Raw genomic sequence first — 17,180 nt, 5'->3', positions numbered from 1 at the left:
AAATGAGATGGCAGTGATCAGTAAAGGCAAGTACTTTAGACCACTTGGCCACCCAGGGGCCCAGTGTGTCACAAATCAGGTGACATTTTGTATATAAAGAGATCTGGTAAACAATTATTCATTCCAGTTTATTATCAGTCTTTGGGAATTGATGATCAGAGTTTACAGTTGTGTTCAGATGTAATTTGACAAGAATTATTTAAATTATTCATTGGAATTACAAAGTGCTCATTGCATTTTGGTCAAAAACACTACTTTGGCATTACTGAGAACTCATTCAAAGACATTCTGGATTATATCACTGTGGTACATAAGGAGATTCAAAACTTCTGCAATTCATTTGGAAATTTTCTATACTTTTGGACCTCCGAGAGAACATTTAGGATTATTTGGGATTTAATTCACAATACTGTATCCTTTGAATTTTCTCTTCGTATTCAAGGGAAATAAATTATTTGTTATTTTACTAAACTTGTTGGTTTCACTTCTTTCTTTTACACAATGCAAGACCTAGAGCAATAACAGTCCAAAACTTAAAGACTAGATGAATACATTTGATATTTTGTTTCCTTAATGAAATCAAAAATATAATAATGACAATAACTTATGTCATCTTTGTCTAATTTCCTGTTACAACATTATCATGACAATTCAGTGATATAACATGCTTCTTTTCAACACTAATTTGGATATAACCCAATCATGACATGACTCCCAATATTAACAATTTCAAAAATCTCTTAAAGTACCTAAAGTTTATGTGCCACAATAAACAAGAAGTTGACTTAATAATTCAGCAAGATGTGTTGTTTTTTTTAAAAATAAAATAATCTCATATTCCTGCTTTTTTTTCGTTGCATGAATAAAAATATTAAAAGTTTATTTTTGTTAATTTTGATTTTAATTGTGTCAACTGGGCTCAACTTTTTTCAGTACCAGTAGCATTTGAAAGTTGTAACATTTTTAATATTTTCAACTAGCCAGGATCAGGTTATTTTCAGTGTCAACTAGGATATTTTGTATTCTGGATATAAAATATCACTTTCAACAAATGTTCATTTCTCTTTCAGGAAGGTACATGCATATCTGAATTGCAGCTATCAAAATGCTCTCTTGCCTGCATCAATTTCAAGGTCTAGTCAATAGTCAATCACTGCACTTGGTCTTAGAATATTTTTGAAAGACCTCAGTTATTAATAAAAATGAAAATTGTTAATCTAATTATCAGAGAACCATCAATCATAAATCCATTAAATCTTCTTTCTGTCTGTGTGTTCAATGCATCATGTGTACAACTGTTCCTCAATTCAGATTAAACAATAACCAAAAGATGATTACTCAGCCAAGTGGCATACACAAACAATTACCAAAGTCGTCCTTGAAAATTGATTCCCAAAAGGAATTTAAAAATAAATTTACCTACCTAATTAAGTAACTACTAATCATCAGAGTCAGTGACACAGCTCAAGGCTGCTGAAATTATTGGGCACCAGTTTATAAAAACATAAAAGAACAAAAACTATCATCATGCACAAGTAGTTTGGCCATGTTGACAAACAATCATTAAGCAATCAATCAAACATAAAATCATTTCTTTAATTCCCAAAAAAAATATTTGGTTTGTTTGTTAAGTGCAGCTGGTTGAAATTCTTGTCACAAATGGACAAAATCCATATGCTTTAGTACCATAATACAAACACAAAACATATTAACAAAGTATATATACAACAGACACTTTAACTTGTCTATGTATCTAACTTTCCTTATTAATTGTAAAGTCAACTCCACAAATTTTCATTCATGTCACTTTTAGGGTTAGCTTTAGTTTCCAAAGATACGGTGACATTTGGTTGATTACTGACACAAAATTTTCTGGAATTTCACATTACTGACCCAACTGCTAAACCCTGCAAAAATATGCATTTTGCATGTGCTCAGTTTTCAGAGTCCAATGTCAAAGTCAAGTAACCTTAAACCTAATTTTGTTTGCAAGGATGCCACTTGGGAGATTTTGGACATAATATTTGAAATTTCACATTGCTGGCCTAATTAGTAAACACTATATAAACATGCATTTTGTGTGTCTGTTTGGCAACAATGTTTTATTTGTATTCAAGTCAACTTCTCAAAAGGATCATTGGGTCAAAATTTAACAAACTGGAAAGTATACTGATAAATGATATTCATGTGACATTCAACAGTGTTGCATTATATTTGTCATGTGAACTGAACAAATCCACTGTACCAAATAAACGGTGTCTGCAACAGTTGAAAATAATACATACAAGTATGTCTCCTACTAAAATATACACAAGATTATGCTTTATCATCACTTTCACCAATCCATTTGATAATATTAAAATTGTCAGACGACCAAAAAAGCCTAAGTTTATTTTTTCATCTGTTGTTTATAAAATGCAAATGGAAGCAGTAACCATCATGATATTGACCCACTTTGTCGCAATAAGGTCCTTGACAGCAGTTCAAATGGTGTCCTGTTCAGTGTGGTTAGTACCCATGACAAATTCCACCTAGGGAAGAAAGCCAACATCCCTGGACATGTGTAATCAAAGTGGAACAAAAGACTGGATCGGTCTTTGTCTTCTCTGATATCCTCTCTTCCATGATGATGCAGGGTGTCAAAGATCATGGAACAATAGTTAACTTTTTCTCATCAAAGAGCCAAAGTAGTAAGTTAGCTATTTGATGTCTTGATGCCTGCAATGGTGTGATGTGTTCTTGTCACACCATTATTATGACTATGATGTCTCAAAGTGACAGAAAAAATCGAAGAAAGAAAAACAAGTTTTGTAAAATTTAACAAATAATTTATTTCCCTTGAATATAAGGTGAAAATTTCAACAGAACTTAAAGTGTTGTGAATTAAATCCAAAATAGTCATACAATTTCTATCACAAGTCCAAATGCATCAAGTTCCAATTGAATCCCAGTGGCAGTAAGTTCCAATATTGGTTGTGTTGATGTGCATGTAGTCTCGAACATGGTAAAGTGCCAAAGGCCTAGATTGTGGTGATGTGCTAAAAGTCATTTGATGTATCACAACAATATAATCCAAAAATGTCATTATCTGAATTCAGTATAATTCTAAATTAGTGTTAATGTCCATGAATATTACTGATAATCACTTTGTATTTCCAGAGAATAAAAAATCTGAAAAAATAATTCCACCCAAATGAAACTCTGAACACAACAATATGACTGACTCTGCTTCAAGATGTTAATGCAAGAATGAGTAATTTTTAAAGTAAACAACATTATATAAAAAGCTAAGACACAATAATAGAACCAGGATGAGGGTCAAAAGTTCATTTATAGAACACACCAAGTTGTCAGCAAGATAAGGTCTATTATTAAAATTATAATAAAGAATATGGTGAACATCAGGTTCTCCAAGTTTTTTCATGGGGAAATACCAATGTCTTTGACTCAGATTAAGATAGACATGTTTACCTCCATTGATAATGATCTAATATTTAATCTATATTCACAGAGAAATATTAGCTATACATTGTGTTGTTTACAAAATCAATATCCCTAATCTGAGGTACACCATGAACTTGATCCTGGACTAAGGTCAATTACAAAATACCATTTCACTTCCCCTATAAGTGCCTCGTGATCCCATGAGATGACACTGGTCACATGCCTGGTCAGAACAATGGTGCATGGAAGTGTTCAGTTTGGGAGCAAATTAATAAAGAAAACACCAAAAATTAACAATGTAATTTATGATTTCGGATGAAAAGTTTTGCAGTCATTGGTTTTGTGCATTCTGATGCACTAATTTCCGCAAACTGGGTTGCATCTTTGCAGAGGCAAAGTGTTGCAGATAGTTTCCAATTTTTGTTGCTTTCAAAATTTGATGCCACTTGTCGTTTTGCTGCTTCCTGTTGCTTTTTTCCCAGCAGCTGAGTTCCAGCTTTCTGGGATTCATTGAGCTTAGTTACCTGCCCATTCAGGTTATCTCCAAAAAGCCAGTCTGTGATGGGATTCGATGCAGCACAGGTGGGCTGATACATATCGGTTGTTTGTTGTGGAAATCTTATGATCAGTGTAGCCAAAATGTCAAGGAAACAGTTCGTACATTTGATGGATTGGGCTTAACCATTCACCCCAGAAAATCTGTGTTTGAAACCACCCAGAAAAAAATCTTTGTTGGATTTTTGCTAGACTCTGTCACAATGACTCTCAGACTAACTCAAAGATAAAACAGACAGTCTCCTTGCTCAGTCTTCTGGCATACTGCGGAAATGGAACATCACTATTTGTGAAATGACTCAACTTGTGGAAAAGCTTGTTGCTAGCGAACCAGGTGTAGAGTATGCACCTTTATATTATAAAGAATTAAAGCATGAGAAAGATAAATACTTAAAGATACATAAAGGTAATTTTGATGCTCATTTGTCACTTTTGTCAGTGTATATCTTAGTGGATATCTAATGTGCACTCCAGTTTTAAAGTAATCTCACATGGTGAACCACACGTGGTCTTGACCAGTGACAGCTCATTTGTTGGTTGTGGGGGAGTAAATCATACAACCAAAACCGAAACAGGTGGTCATTGGGATCAAGAGGAACAACTGTATCATGCTAACTTCTTGAAACTGAAAGCATGTTTTCTGATATTACAATCTTTTTGTTCCAAAGTGAAGAACACACATGTGCACATCTACATGGATAACTCTGTGGAAGTTTTACATGTGAAAAAAATGAGGGGCCACATTTCTAAACTATATAAATTATCATGTCATATCTGGCTATGGTGTACAATTATAGGCATCTGGGTAAGTGTTTCTCATTTGCCGGGAACACTAAATTGTGATGCAGATAGATTGTTTAGAAACATAAATGATGATTCTGAATGGAAGTTAAGTGTTCCAGTCTTCAATGCAATCATTAAAATGTATGGGCACATAGATGTGGATTTATTTGCTTCCAGGCTAAATCACCAACTTCCGAGTTATGTTTCATACCGACCTGACCCAAAAGCTATAGCAGTTGATGCTTTTTCTTTAAAATGGAATTACAGTCATTATTGCTTTCCACCTTTCAGTCTGTCGGAGTTGTACTGCAAAAAATGGCCCAAGACACAGCAGATGTTATTTTGGTGGCACCACTATGGACAATGCAACCCTGGTTTCCGAGTCTCCTGCATGCTGTAGTCTGTCCTTGTTTTCTACTGCCACGTCCACAAGAGATTCTACACTTGGCACACTATCCACAATGATGACACCCCCTCCACTAATTGAAGATAGGTGTTTTTCACTTTTCTGGACAGCTATCAAAAATCAAGGATTATCAGAAAGGGCTACCTGCCTCATATCAATTCATGGAACATCAACTAGAAACAGTACTGGGGTCATCTCCAAAACTGGATGTTATTTTCAAATCAAAGACAGATTAATCCACTTCACCCACCCGTGGCTATTATTATAGAGTTTTTAACTGAATTAGTAGATAGAGGTTTAGGTTATATTTCTGTAATTACAGCTAGATCTGCAATTTCATCATTAGTTAGTTTTACTTCTAAATCCAGCCTAAGCAAGAATGTTTTGCTTAAGAGATTTATGAGAGATGTGTTCATTGCAAAGCCTTCATTTCCAAAGTACTCATTTGTGTGAGATGTGCGGCTTGTGTTTAACTATTTTCTCTCTTTACAAGGCAATGACCAATTATCATTGCAGGAACTTACTATGAACTTACTATTACTTACTATGAAGTTAACCATGCTGCTTGCTTTGTTAACAGGACGGAGGTGTCAGACATTATGCAGACAAATAGCATTCAATTTTGGTGTTAACAGGACAGAAGTGTCAGATGCTTCACCTTATGCAGACAAATAGCATTCAATTTTGGTGTTTACAGGACAGCTTCACCTTATGCAGACAAATAGCATTCAATTTGGTGTTAACCCTACAGAGGTGTCAAATGCTTCACCTTATGCAGACAAATAGCATTCAATTTGGTGTTAACAGGACAGAGGTGTCAGATGCTTCACCTTATGCAAATAGCATTGAATTTGATGTTAACAGGACATAGATGTCAGACACTGCACCTTATTCAGACAAATAGCATTCAATTTGGTGTAAACAGGACAGAGATGTCAGAGCTTCACCTTATTCAGACAAATAGCATTCAATTTGGTGTTAACAGGACAGAGATGTCAGATGCTTCACCTTATGCAGACAAATAGCATTAAATTTGGTGTTAACACTACAGAGATGTCAGACACTTCAACTTATGCAGACCAATAGCATTCAATTTGGTGTTAACAGGACAGAGATGTCAGACACTTCACCTTATGCAGACAAATAGCATTCAATTTGGTGTTAACAGGACAGAGGTGTCAGATGCTTCACCTTATGCAGACAAATAGCATTGAATTTGATGTTAACAGGACATAGGTGTCAGACGCTTCACCTTATGCAGACAAATAGCATTCAATTTGGTGTTAACAGGACAGAGATTCAGATGCTTCACCTCATGCAGACAAATAGCATTCAATTTGGTGTTAACACTACAGAGATGTCAGACACTTCAACTTATGCAGACCAATAGCATTCAATTTGGTGTTAACAGGACAGAGATGTCAGACACTTCACCTTATGCAGACAAATAGCATTCAATTTGGTGTTAACAGGACAGAGATGTCAGATGCTTCACCTTATGCAGACAAATAGCATTGAATTTGATGTTAACAGGACATAGGTGTCAGACGCTTCACCTTATGCAGACAAATAGCATTCAATTTGGTGTTAACAGGACAGAGATTCAGATGCTTCACCTCATGCAGACAAATAGCATTCAATTTGGTGTTAACAGGACAGAGTTGTCAGACACTTCACCTTATGCAGACAAATAGCATTCAATTTGGTGTCAACAGGACAGAGGTGTCAGATGCTTCACCTTATGCAAATAGCATTGAATTTGATGTTAACAGGACATAGATGTCAGACACTGCACCTTATTCAAACAAATAGCATTCAATTTGATGTTAACAGGACAGAGATGTCAGATGCTTCACCTTATTCAGACAAATAGCATTCAATTTGGTGTTAACAGGACAGAGATGTCAGATGCTTCACCTTATGCAGACAAATAGCATTAAATTTGGTGTTAACACTACAGAGATGTCAGACACTTCACCTTATGCAGACCAATAGCATTCAATTTGGTGTGAACAGGACAGAGATGTCAGACACTTCACCTTATGCAGACAAATAGCATTCAGTTTGGTGTTAACAGGACAGAGGTGTCAGATGCTTCACCTTATGCAGACAAATAGCATTCAATTTGGTGTTAACAGGACAGAGGTGTCAGACGCTTCACCTTATGCAGACAAATAGCATTGAATTTGATGTTAACAGGACATAGGTGTCAGACGCTTCACCTTATGCAGACAAATAGCATTCAATTTGGTGTTAACAGGACAGATTCAGATGCTTCACCTTATGCAGACAAATAGCATTCAATTTGGTGTTAACAGGACAGAGGTGTCAGACACTTCACCTTATGCAGACAAATAGCATTCAATTTGGTGTTAACAGGACAGAGGTGTCAGATGCTCCACCTTATGCAGACAAATAGCATTCAATTTGGTGTTAACAGGACAGAGGTGTCAGATGTTTCACCTTATGCAGACAAATAGCATTCAATTTGGTGTTAACAGGACAGATACGAGACACTTCAACTTATGCAGACAAATAGCATTCAATTTGGTTTTAACAGGACAGAGGTGTCAGATACTTCACCATATGCAAATAGCATTCAATTTGGTGTTAACAGGACAGAGATGTCAGGCGCTTCACCTTACGGAGACCAATAGCATTCAATTTGGTGTTAACAAGACAGAGGTGTCAGACGCTTCACCTCATGCAGACAAATAGCAATCAATTTGGTGTTAACAGGACAGAGATATCAGACGCTTCACCTTATGCAGACAAATAGCACAACATACTGTTAACAGGACATAGGTGTCAGACACTTCACCATATGCAAATAGCATTAATTTGGTGTTAACAGGACAGAGGTGTCAGACGCTTCATCTTATGCAGACAAATAGCATTCAATTTGGTGTGAACAGGACAGAGATGTCAGACACTTCACCTTATGCAGACAAATAGCATTAAATTTGGTGTTAACAGGACAGAGGTGTCAGACACTTCACCTTATGCAGACAAACAACATTAAATTTGGAGTAAACAGTGTACAAATACACATTCCTTCATTGATGAAACAATCTAAACCAGATAAACATGTGGACCCCTTTGTTTTTGAATCTTATCCCCACAACAAAAAATTGTATACAACGTCTTGTTTACAGTGTTATTTGCAATGGACCAAGCTTTTGAGAAATTCTGAAACAGTTATTTATCGGCACACAATCTCCACATAAAAACATTGCCAAAGCACAATATCAAACTGGATAAAAACTGTTATGAGAAAGTCTAGTACTGATACCTCAGTTTTCCAGGATCATAGCACAAGGGCTGCATCTGTTTCTGCAGCCTGTGCAAAACGGGTACAATTAGGTACAATCCTGAAGGTAGCTGGCTGGGCTAGTGCCTGTAGTTTCAGGAAATTCTATAACAAGCCTGTTACAGACTAGACTGAATTCAGTTCAAGGTCTTGTCTGCATCCAGATTTGTATAATGGTCATGTAATGTACATGTTAAATTTGGGTTGTCTGGTTTAATACGTTGTTTTTAATCTATTCTGTAAATGGAAGCCTCACTCTGAAATCTCATGGGATCACAAGGCACTTATGGGGGAAGTGAAATTGATAAATTAAACTTGACTTACCAAGTCGAAGTTCAATTGTAATTTCATGAACCTCATAAGTGCCTTAGTGATCACATGCCCACCCTTAATACTTCCCACCCAATAAGACTTTGAGGCTTCCATTTCTTTTGCTCTCAAGACTGACCAACCACGTGACCAGCATTATCTCATCTCATGTGATCACTAAGGCACTTATGGGGTTCATGAAATTACAATCAAATTTCGACTTGGTAAGTCTAGTTTAACTTATCAATTATACATAACATATAGTAGACACATGAGCAATTCTATTTGTGTTTGAACTGTTTATACCCGAGAGCTTGTTTAGTATAATAAACGACAGGCAGATTCATCAACTCTGGGTTAGATTAAATACCTGTCATCATGGTTGCTTGCACAGATGAAGGAATAATTAGATTTCCTAAAAATGTCACAGCAAGATTGAAGAGGTTGTTATTCAATGATTTTTTCCATTTAAATGGAGCAATCAGGATAAGACAAGCCAAGCAACCATGCAGCAGAAATCAAATGTCTAAGGTATCCAAAACTTACAGTATATGAACAAAATTTATATAATTTCATGTTCCAACTTTCCTAGGTCTTAAAAAAAGAATTTTGAAAATAATTAAGGGTGTCCCAAGACTTACCATTATTACAGTATGTAACAAGGTAATATGGTGTCTCATGTTATGATGTACCCAACAAACTACTCGCAAAGACAGTGCCACCACTGAAAAAGCCATGTACCCATGTCTAACTGTTTAATAGCATAGAAGACAAAAACAAAATGTACTTACTCTGTCCATCTCAAGTAAGAAACTATCTTACAGTCCTCAACAACTCTGACTAAGGATTCTATCCCCCACCATTTCAGTTCTTGTATGTCATAAGATGAGTCATATGACACTGCTTCAAATGGTCGCACCTTACCAGTTAGGAAATGACAGAGTGGTACACAGAGAAATACGAAGACATCTTTGGCAGTTGTTGCAGTTTTTGCCATTTTCTCCATGAAACCTTTCAAAAACTCACCCAGTTTTCTGAAAAAGATTATATTCAATTCCAGATTTAAGTAGTTTTATAGTGAAACAAATCTATAAATAAATGGTCAAAGCAGTCATTATTGGGTCAACATAGCATATATGCATTATTTTCACCCTAAGCAAACTGCTCAAACATGAAAAGGATGTAGATGAATACAGCAGAACCTACCTTTAAAGACCCAGAACTCTCCAGCCAAACTATCATGGTTTCTCACACTACATGAATATAAGTACATAAATCCCAGCATTGATAATCTGATCCATCAAGACATTTGGTCTCTTGAATCAGCAGTATTTCAAGATGGGTTTTAGTGTACCAACAAGATGCAATCATTGGTTTGATATTGTTTAACTGGCCATATTATGGCAATTGACCACGTGCTTCATTCTTTGTCTATTTTCTGTGCATTTAGCTATATAACTATAAAGGAATCTTTAAATCATTCTCAGGCAACCTTATCAATGAAGTTAAATCTAAACTACCCACAAATTAAGACAATAATTGCCAAGATGCTGTTCCGAATCAATTTCTTTGAGATTTTTATATTATTAGTTACATGGTATTTTAGGAGGGTGAATTGTGATCTCAACTGGATTGATTTCATTTCACCTCATGATAAAATAGATGGCTGAAATGAAATCAGACAGGCTGAACATTCCCATTCACCCTCCCAAAACAAACTCTTAAGAATCACTCTCCTTTCAAAGAAAAGCCTCAAGACAAACAAAATTCTACAGTGCTAACAATTATTAATATACACACAATATGGGGAGAGGTACAAGTACAATCAACTGAATTGGCTATAACGTCTGACGTTAAATAAATATTATCTTAATATAGCAACAGCCACATGCAAAATATCATTTTTTGTCAATTTACTTGCAATTATCCAATTTGGACAAAAAGATGCACATACATTTGAAGGTTTTTCAATGTCAACTCTGGTAATAATAATGATAATAATAATAATAATAATAATGATAATAATAACAATATTATTAGTCTTTATTTTATGAGGGTGACACAATTAGTCCAAAAACTAAACTCCCTTGTGGGAATCAATGATCAATGTGTGTATGCAAATATAGAAAATACAACTGGAAAACAAATATCATACAAAAAAGGTATAATGGGTTGCTTGCTATACACAAGAGAACCTAAGTATGGATACAACACAGAGCACTTCTACACAAACATGCAACACTGAAAACTTTTCCACACACAGACACACACAAATAGACACATACTTTATATATATATATATATATATATATATATATATATATACATACATACATACAAATATACTGCAAAGTTGTCCATCATAACTGGTTATATATATAATCTGGATTGCATCCTTTTCAAATATATGTGATAAAGGAAGTCATTGATGATGCTTTAGGTAGAAGGTAGACAGTCGGTAAATGATGGGACCTGAGAAAGCCAGAATATTTTCAAACAATTTAGCTTTGGGCTTAGGTAAAAGAAAGTTATTTGATGAGATGGAGTAAAGCATTAATAGACCAGAAACTGTATTGATATTATTTGTCCTTTTAATGAACACAACATATATATAGCTGGACAAAGAACTATTAGAAACTTTATATATAAATATAGCCTTTCTTGAATATATTTCCTGCATAGATAGTCAAGATCTTCAAATCCTTCATATATTTGTGGACAATATAAACTTTGTTATCATAGATAATTCTGGTAGTTCATTTTTGAAGTCTTTTCACTTTTAACAAACTTGTTTTAGAACCTTTACCCCATATGGTGTTGCAGATGTCCAGATGAGGTTGAATATAACTTTCATAAACAATTATCCTGTAGTTTGTGGTTAGTACTGCCCAATATTCTTAGCCATCTTTTTGGTAAGATTATTTATATGTATTTTGGGTGGGGGGGGACTACAACTCATTTTAATTATGCAATACTTGCCTGTTGCTATTGCTTAGCTAATCTATTTTCATGCCAAAAATACACAATCCATTCAGTAGATATGAATAAAACAGCCCAATGAGTGGGGAAAAGTCCCCATGACCTTTTGACCTTTTGCAAACCACTCTGTCACATGGTCATGCACACAGAAGGAAGATATATATAGGTGTAATCTTTTTCACAGACAACAATTACATGAGACATCAGAACAGGAAGATGGTATTTGGCAATACTGACAGGTAAGTATGGCATAATTAAAATTAGTTTACCCAAAATGAGCTACATTTTAATAACAGCAATTACTTAACCTGTCACTATTGCTTAGCTGAATTTGTCAGTAACATTGGTAGACTGATGTCAAACTGATCAAAAACAGAAATTATACGTACTTACCATAAAGGAGGAGGTCCATCTATAGAAGTTTCATGTCTGAGTAACACACTGTGCTGTAACAATGGGACCCTACAAAAAAATGCCTGTGCTCTGTTGCGCTAATGTGCGGAGATAAAAGGAGGAAATGGTAGCATGGGAGCACCAAAAGCTGCTTTCATGATATAATCCAGGGAGGAATCAGACTCAAGTAGGCCCATGACATAATAATAGCTTGAGCCTCATGGGTTTTAAGTTTCATAAAGGCATGGTCTCAATCAGACAGGGACTAGTAGGCTACTGTCAGGACAATCCATTAGAAGATAGTGGCAACTGAAATGTCTACAGAGTCCTTAATAGGAAGAAAAAGACATTTCCTACCCCTTTTTTTCCTTTGGAGGCATTAAGATATAAGCAAAGAGCATGCACAAGGCACAAAAGTATATTTTGATCATCCCCTGCGAAGATTTTACTGAGACTGGGAATCTCTATGGGCTTAGGAGCTACAGAAGGTAACTGTTTTTTGTGAGAAATAACTGGTTGGAAAAGAAGGGAAATACTGTCATAATTCTGATTAAATGGGGAACAACCAATGGATAAGGCATGAATCTTGCTTCTTCATCTCACACTGAGGCAAGAGTGAAACGGAACACTGTTTTGATTGAGAGATCCAGAAAAGGAAGTTTATTAAATGGTTCATACAGGGCTTTTGTTAATGACCATAAAGCACAAGAAAGATTACATCTGGGCATACAGGGCTTTTGTTAATGACCATAAAGCACAAGAAAGATTACATCTGGGCATAAGAGAGTGGGAGACAGTCTCTGAAACTCAAAATACTTTATAAGTTCGGAAAGATATGGATTTGAGCCTACATCTTGCCCTGAGAGAATTTAGTGTGCTGTGGAGATGGCAGCTCAATAGCCTTTGATAGTGGATACTGACAATCACTTGGTCTCAAATAGGAACAAAAGGAAATCAACAATGGAGATTATAGAAGGTCTCCTAGCTTGAATGATGCAACTGGCAACCCGGTCCGAAAACTTGTTCTGGCAGAGCAATTGTTTGAGATGAGCAAGGCACAAAGGTGGAGAATGTCTTTGCTGTGTGGAGAAGGATCCCTGTGTTGTGACAGGAGATCCATTCTGTGTGGTAGAGACCTGAATCAATCAACAGGTCAAAGAGATTGTTGAACCACGATCGCTGGGGCTACAATAGGGCAATGAGACTGATCTGAGCAGTGGAAGTTCAGGCTTACTGCAAAACTTGTGGTAGCAGTCAGAAGGGTGGGAAAGCGTATGTGAATAGACGATCCTACTGGAAGCTGAATCCACTGACTGCCCATGCTCTCTTGATCTGGGACAGGAGACACATAATAGAATGGAATTTAGTATTTTAATAGTAAACATGTTAAAATAAACAGTAATTACTGCTATTTTCATATAATGTGCATTGTTTAAATAATACTCTCAAGGGAGAATAGTACTTGACTAATTAGCCACCCTCTATAAATAAATCATCATCATCATTATTATTATTATTATTATTATTAAAGAGAAGCTTTTTTTGTGCTTGGTCCAAACAGATCCACTAGAGAGACCATTCTGTGAGGATGGCTCAGTCTGTGGCAAACTCAGATTGTGACATCCTCTTTGGCTGCCCATATAAAGAGGTTCCAAACCTCCATGCAAAGAGAAGGGACATGTATGCCTCCTTGACACTGTTGGTAAGCTAAGATGATGATGTGTCCGAAAAGACCATGACAAATAGGCCCCTTATTCAGTCGATGCACCCTTGCAATGCTAGAAATACTGCTTCCATTTCTAAGATGTTGATGTGGAGGACAATCTTGCCCGAGTCCAGGAACCATGGAGAACAATGCCCTCCAGCTCTAAATGAGTTCCCCAGCCAGAATCTGATGCATCAGCTAACTGATAGGAATAGGGATCTGATGTGAGCATGTAAACCCCTGCCAGGAATGTCTGGATTCATTCACCAAAGCAAAAGGTGGTGAAAATCTGGTCCCAGAGGAATAATAATAATAATAATAATAATCATAAAGACTTTATTTAGATAAGGTAACTCAATTAGTTACAGAACTATTTCTACCTTGAGGCCTTCTATATGTTATGTACAATATACAATACATACAGTATATACAACATGATGTGAAGAATCTGGTTTGACACTAAATAATTAAGTAATTTTAAAATTCAAAGTATCAAGCCTGGAACACATGCACAGGCAAGTGTGACAACATAAACATATATAAAACATAAAATATCATCCTGCATTGAAAAATTCAGCTATGAAAATGATGCAAAATGACAGAAAAGGAGGTGGTATTTTTTGTATTAGAACTGTTCAATTTTCTAAAGATTTCATCCATTTAAGACACTGATTACTAGTTGCTCCATACCTAATGAAGTAATAAAATTCATCCAATTTTCTTTTATTTAATTATTGAGAAGGTCTCTATTTATATCACCTAGAATGTAAAATTCTTTTTCTTCATTTGAAATCCGGGTTGACATAGAATCTGTCAGGTTCCCAAATTGCGAAAAGGAGGAAATGAAGTGGACACTTGTGGAGAAGTTCTAAAGGAACCAAATCATCAGTGACATTCAAGGTTCTGAGCAGGGAAAGAAAACGTTGAGCAGACAACAGTTTTTGTTCGTAGCATTTCTAGGACAGTTAGGATTCAATCTACCCAATCCAGGGGAACCTGGACCATGTTTTGGTTTGTAAGGAAATGCATCCCCTATGATGGAACAAGTTCTGAATTCTCGAGGCTGGGTAGGAGACCCAAATGGATGGGCATAAAATCCGCTAATAATGCATGGCAACAGATAGCACATGCCGGAATGTCTTGGCTACAGCTTCCATCACACATTGTACTGCAGCTGGATTTAAGGAGGCCTCTCTCAGCAAACTGAAAAGTAGCTGAAAATAGGTCAGCATTTGAAGCTATGGTTACAAGAGAGCAGGTGTCCTGTTATATGACAACAATTGTTGTGATGGGAAGGTGTGCCCAGGTTCTCAAAGAAATACCAAGAAGGATGTTTGATAGGCCACTTCAGGGAATGTACCAGTATCTGGAAGAGGTGAGGCATCTCAAATCTAAGGGAGGAACACAACACCTACTATGCAGAGTGATGTTTTGGCCTTTCATGATAATTCCTCAATCATAGATAAATTGGGAGAAGACGTATGGTTGCGTTCTTACCCCAGAGATCTTTTCCAAACTAGAAAGGATCTTTTTGAACTGTGTGCTTAATGGCTTGGGGCACAAGTCCAGGATAGCCAACAGTAAACCTTGTTTACTGCTTTATCAAAGGACCAGACCTTGTCTTCCTGATCCATCTGAGATGAAGGGGTGGGCCTGAGAGATGTCAGTGCCACAGCTTGTCTCATACTCATTGGAGTCAACAAGGATGGAGAGTACATCGTCATCATCATAGTCAAGGATGCTCTGAGTTGGAGCATGGCTGGGCATCACTATGTCACTATGTTCCTTGATGGAGGGGGTAAAGGAACACTCCCCACCATACCTGGTTCATCAGAAGGTGCAGAGGGGAGTTGAAAGCATCTGTCTACCACAGATGATATAACACCATTATCGTTCTGAGAGGAAGCCACCTGGTGATGAAGTGATGGTGGCACATGAGCCACAACATCGCTGTAACTGTGAGGGCAAAGTCCAGTAGCCCATGGAGGCATAATGGACCAAAGGCAATAATGTAGAAGGCCCCATATCCCATAAGGGTTCCTAAGTATAATTGGGAAGGAGGGGTGCAGCACCAAAGCAGTTCCCATCCATAGTCCAAATCATCTGTATGGATTGTAAATACTGAACAGGGTGAGATGGTGGAGGGGAGAAAGGGGAAATTTGGTCTTCATACCATGTGGCTAATGAGTGATAGATGAAGACCTTGTCTTCAACTAAATTATCACTCTGCATTATGAGTATGATGTTTTGCCTCCCTAACAGAAGGGTACAATACATTGCCAGAATCACAATATGTATATGCATTTCGGTGCTCAACCTCACTCAAGAGAAGAAACAACTTGCTGATGTGGTGCTCAGCCTCTGTAAAGGGAGGGCACAACCCACAATTTTGGTGCTGAACCTCCTTCAAGGAGGGCACAAACCACTATTATGGTGCTCTACCTCCCTAATGGGAGGGCACAGCCTGCTAATTGCAGTGCTCCACCTCCCTAATGGAAGGGAACAATCTGCGCACAATGCACTACCTCCCTAACAGGAGGGTGGGCCTGCAGTTGCAGTGCTCTACCTCCCTAATGGACGGGTGCAACCCACAGTCACAGTGCTCTACCTCCCCAGTGGGAGGAAGTAACCCACTACCTGAAGCATGCGAGAACTTTCCATCATCTCCCTATAGGGAGAAGATGAATGATGTTTCAAATGTCTAGACCCTCCTTCTGGAGGGGCTTCAATGGCCATCAAAGATGTTTGTCCCAACACGTGAGACCTAGAAGAGAAGCCAGAAAATCCTGATGGGGAGGGAATGTTCTGTTCTTGATAAGTATGCCTGGAATCAACTAGATTCCAGGTGCTTGAAGACCACAAACTCACAATTGGTGCAATGATTTATTTTGTGTACAATCAGAACACTTCATGCAGTCAGTGTGGGTATCCCACTGGGCTTTTTTGTGGCCCCACTGCCCCACAGACTGTTTTCCTGACAATCTTTTTTACTGTTAAAAAAAAAAAAATGAAAGTTACAGTGAGACTAACCTAGTTTGTAGCAATGTCGTCCCCTGTACACACCTGTGCATGCACTAAGAACATGATTGTTGCCACAAAACCTTTTCTTATGCATGAATAAACAAAGAACATAAATTACATATAGTATTTTATATAGAAACAAGATATTCCACTTCTGTATTTGTTTATTACGGGAAACATGTGAATACATGAACAATGCCAACATGAGTGTGTGACAAAGTTATAAATAATAGAGTTTTAAATTAAAATGGAGAAAACAATGTCCTCAACATCTG

The 17,180-nt window shown here is 36.9% G+C and overlaps 1 protein-coding gene across 1 annotated transcript in view; it reads right to left on the bottom strand.

Moving 5' to 3' along the window:
• Nucleotides 1-17,180, bottom strand: part of LOC149786029 (E3 ubiquitin-protein ligase rnf213-alpha-like) — a 598,535-nt gene that overhangs the window by 498,806 nt on the left and 82,549 nt on the right. The window contains exon 9 of the mRNA XM_089976317.1: nt 9,599-9,841. Within this exon, the coding sequence (XP_089832443.1) occupies nt 9,599-9,841 (243 nt within the window). The remainder of the gene's footprint in view (nt 1-9,598; nt 9,842-17,180) is intronic.

Source organism: Sinohyriopsis cumingii, chromosome 12 (assembly GCF_028554795.1).
Source record: "Sinohyriopsis cumingii isolate HCF-2022 chromosome 12, ASM2855479v2, whole genome shotgun sequence".
Lineage (NCBI taxonomy): Eukaryota > Metazoa > Mollusca > Bivalvia > Unionida > Unionidae > Sinohyriopsis > Sinohyriopsis cumingii.
The sequence above is the reverse complement of the archived record's forward strand: the minus strand, read 5'-3'. Positions and strand labels throughout refer to the sequence as shown.